At 36.5% G+C, this 3,993-nt stretch overlaps 1 protein-coding gene across 2 annotated transcripts; it reads right to left on the minus strand.

Annotated features, from left to right (window-relative positions):
- Window positions 1-928: 928 nt before the first annotated feature.
- Window positions 929-3,549, minus strand: trappc5 (trafficking protein particle complex subunit 5). Of its 2 annotated transcripts, none has more exons than XM_015027304.1 (3): window positions 3,439-3,549; window positions 2,276-2,551; window positions 929-1,450 (listed from the first exon to the last, which is right to left on the minus strand). In XM_015027304.1, the coding sequence occupies exons 2-3, from the start codon at window positions 2,543-2,545 to the stop codon at window positions 1,154-1,156; spliced, it is 567 nt and encodes a 188-aa protein (XP_014882790.1). In that variant the 5' UTR covers window positions 2,546-2,551; window positions 3,439-3,549; the 3' UTR covers window positions 929-1,153. The 2 variants fall into 2 exon arrangements, with proteins under 2 accessions (XP_014882790.1, XP_014882791.1); XM_015027305.1 differs by having other exon boundaries at window positions 2,276-2,548; window positions 3,439-3,544.
- Between the last annotated feature and the right edge of the window lie 444 nt (window positions 3,550-3,993).

Here is a 3,993-nt window from a genome sequence, read left to right on the forward strand (position 1 = left end):
ATAATGAACAGACACTTTGTTGTTCTATCTGCAACATAAGAGTGCAAAAGCACATTAGATTTTTTCAGAAATTTTCTGGCAAAAAAAGAAGGATATTTCTGAGCTTCAAAAGTCAAATATTTTAAGAAAAAAATCTGAAATTTTGAGAGTAAGCTTAGAAATTACTAGAAAAAAAATTAAAAATCTAGAAAATGTCCGAGTTTCGTAAGTTGAAAAGTTTTGAGTTTTGGAAATTTTCTAAGTTTCAAAAAGTCGAAACTCAAAATTTCAGTGAAAATATTTCTGGACTCAGGTCAATTTACAAAAGTGAACAGGAAGAAACTAAAACAAGCATATTTCCACTTATTTCTCATGTCAAATTATAACATGACCAGAAAAGTGGATAGATTCTGATTTTATTTTTTACACTAAAAGACGGCAGCACATAAAAAAGTTAAATTTGTTGCAGTTCCTCTAAAGCCCTTCCTGGTGCATAAGATACGATCATTTTAACCTGTCCAGCAGGGTTGCGCTGACTGTGTGTGTGCGCTTTTGAGTCTTTTTTTATGCGAGTGGTTCTGGGAGCTGACAGTCTGACAGGACAAATGACTTATCTCCATGTTTGTCCTTGTCCATACATGTCCCTTAACTTACATGTAATACTTTTACTTCATGCACTTTTTGAGTAAAAAGTATTAATGCAGTTTTAAACTAAAAATATTAGGAGTTCTTAATTTTTTAAAAGTATTTACTGATTTGCAAAGAAAAAAAAAATCACTGATGCTGGTCAATCAAGGGACAACTGGTTCCAAACACTGATTGAGATTAAATATAAATATAAATTAAGATATCTGCAATGCATGATGTGGGGAGCAGAAAAAACAGGAAAAAAAGTATTTACAACACATTATTAAAATTTGATGTCTGACTTAAAAAAATCAACAAAGTATTCATTGTAATATTTATTTTATGTTTAATAAGACTCAGAATGCAAGCAAACAATCACACATGCCAATAAGTACAACACACTAAAGATGGTCCACAAAACCAACAAAATGCTTCTTTTCCTCTCTTCACATCACATCAGTTAGTCAGCTTTGGACCTCTGTACACCAGGATCACTGGCAGTTGTATTTCCTGGATCAGAACCGTTGCAGGTCTGTTTCATAAGTCTTCATCTGCCATCCAGAGCCTTGTCCCTGGCTATGACCGACTCATTAAACTTTATCATCAGCGTGGTGCCCTTGTGCCAGTGAGCGGTGACCTTGGCGGGGAAGCCGCTGTGTGTGAGGATGGCCTCCACCACGCCGGCCGTGAAGGCCGCACAGTTCAAGCTGCTGTTCTCTTTGGGCACAGAAATGTACGCGTTGATGAGCGGGTCTTTCTCTATGATGTAATAGGTCTTGTCGTCGTCATTGGCCTGCTCCAGCTTGTCGGCCTCCTTACCAAATAAGGACTTCCACACGTTAACCTGACGGGGACAGAGAAATCCGATTCATTCTTATAGAGACCAACAAACTAGGGTGGGGTGATGTGGCTTATAAAAAAAAAAGAAAAGAAAAGAAAAACTTGGGTCTCACACCAGACCCAGTTTTTAATTGATAATTACAAATGGCAGAAAATATTTTCAAAAAGTAGCTTTTATTTTTGTCGAGGATCTTCAAGTTTAATTTGGACAATATAGTCATAAAATTAGCAAAAGGAGACATTTACAAGAAAAAACATTTTTTTAAAAATTACAAGAAAAAAGTCGTTACGATGAGAAAAAGCTTAGTTATCAGGATTTATTCCTTCAAAATGGACTCAGTTGTTTGTATGATTGTTTGATCCTGTGACTGATAATTTGATGCCAATGTGTTAAAAGATTAAGTATTACCTGTATAACTTATGCTAAAGTATAACTTCACCAGATGCTCAGCATTCGCCATTTTAATCTTTGGTTAATTTTCTCATAAATACCCTCATATTAATACTTTATACTCCAACAATTACAACTGAATAAAAATTAAAGAAGAAAATTGTAGCCTGACCCTGATATTTTGTGGAAATATAGTTGGCATAAATTCAAAGTCCAAATAAACAGAAGTTTTAAAACATGGTTGTCAAACAAGACGGCAGCTCCAGGTGTAATGACATCACTGAGAACTATGGAAACACAAGGAGCGCATTGATGGAAATTACAAAAATAAAAAAAAGATTTTCCAAAAATGAAATTGTCAAAAACCATTGAAATCAAATTTATCACCCAAGACTGCGACTAATTCAATCCAAACTGACTTTTAAAAAAGCAGCTGACCTTGATGAAGAGCAGCATGTTGAGCACTTTGGTCTCCCTCTTCCCGTTCTTCTCCCTCAGCACCAGCACGTCCAGCATGCTGGCCCCCACGCGCTGACCCATCTCGGCGAGGCGCGTCTGCAGCTCTGTCACCGAGTACACGCGGCTCTGACAGTACTGGACCATCTCTGAGAACAGCAAGGCGAAGGTGCTCAGGCTCACTTCTGTCTTGGGCCGGCTCAGCGGTCGCTCCAGAATGGTGGACTTTCCCCGAGTGAACCGCGTGTCCATTTCCTGCTGGAGAACGGCGGCATCCAAACATTTAGGTCTCTTTTAGCCACAGAGCAACGACAGCGACCAACTGAGGTTCATCACAAGTCAAAACTTATCTGACATGTTTTTGTTAGGCTGCTGACATTATAGTCAAACGTTTCTATTTTGGTCTTCCAGTGTCATCTACAGAAATTCTCACTAACTCGGTTCTTCAGTCAGAGGCTTTTTTCAGATTCACTGCAATACAGACTGTTACATGAGATCATTTCTGCCCACTACCATGAGAATCTACAGCAGCTCTCTGAAGAATCTTGATTAATACGAGTTAATACAACACTTAGTTTCTCTTTTAGAGCAATAACTACTTTTGAATTGAATAAAACATTGAAGCTCTTTACTGAGCAGCGCGAGCTAAGTTGCCTGCTATTGAACGCAGCAGACAACTTTTAAATTTTAACTTTGTTTCATATCAACAATAATGACCGAGTAGAATCTAGAGCTAGAAAAAGCAGGTTAATTGTATTTTGTCCTGCTACATAAACCCCAAGAATTCAAACAGGATGTTCGTTCATTTGTACCCTGGTTGTAGGAATAGGTAACAGCATTTTCACAGTGGAAAAAGAAAAAAAATCACCACAAATATGGCAAATTTAGGGTTTCAGTTGCAAATTAGACGCAAAATAACTTAAAATGTTAAAAAGCGACTCGACTTAAATCTATGGTTTAACCTAAATCTAACCGCTGGTCGGTGCTAGGTATTAGCAGCTTAGCTACTAGCAGTAGCCCAGTAACACCTCTAACTATAAATATATCCGAGAGTTAAAACCATACACTCCTCGAAAAACGTATAAATACATCATTAGCTTTCCAAACTGCTAAGTGTAAATAATGTTTTAAGGACATGAACGCACCTTACAGAAGCAAAAACAGCGAAGTTGAGGGGTTTCTTCCCGTTTTCTTCTTCTTTCTGTTGTTGTGACGTATTAGAGTTTAACTGTATTCCGCCACCTAGTGTGCGGGAGCCAAACGATTTGATGCGCTTTATTTTTATTGATCAGAGGTGAATACCTTAGCCAAAACCTGTTCTCCAAAAGATGTAGTGCATTACCTCAATGTCCTTTCACATTGAAAGTAAAAAGTTGTCATCCAAGAAACTACTGAAGTAAGAGTATAAATGTAAGATTATGTGCTAATTAACTGAGCATAACATCTAATTTAAAATTACATTAATCAGATATCCAATCATTTACAGTTATATGCATATTTTGTTGTTTTAAATCCGAGCTAAAATAATAAAAATATATAAATAACATAATAAAATAGGCATGAGAAACATTTCTAAATATATATTTTTCCAACATAAAACTGATCAAACCAGTGCTTAAAATAGGTATTTCATAAATGTTACAACTGGGTTAAGTATTTTCTTCTGCGTTTTCATTCGAATGAAAAAAAAAATATATATA

This window comes from Poecilia latipinna, unplaced genomic scaffold (genome assembly GCF_001443285.1).
Source record: "Poecilia latipinna isolate Pla-1442-1.1 unplaced genomic scaffold, P_latipinna-1.0 Scaffold6659, whole genome shotgun sequence".
In the NCBI taxonomy this organism is placed as follows: domain Eukaryota; kingdom Metazoa; phylum Chordata; class Actinopteri; order Cyprinodontiformes; family Poeciliidae; genus Poecilia; species Poecilia latipinna.

Coding starts and splice junctions, on each gene's coding strand:
- trappc5 (XM_015027304.1), bottom strand. CDS start 2,545: ATGGACACGCGGTTCACTCGGGGAAAGTCCACCATTCTGGAGCGACCG. Junction 1,451..2,275: donor ACATGCTGCTCTTCATCAAG/GTCAGCTGCTTT, acceptor TGTCCCCGTCAG/GTTAACGTGTGGAAGTCCTT.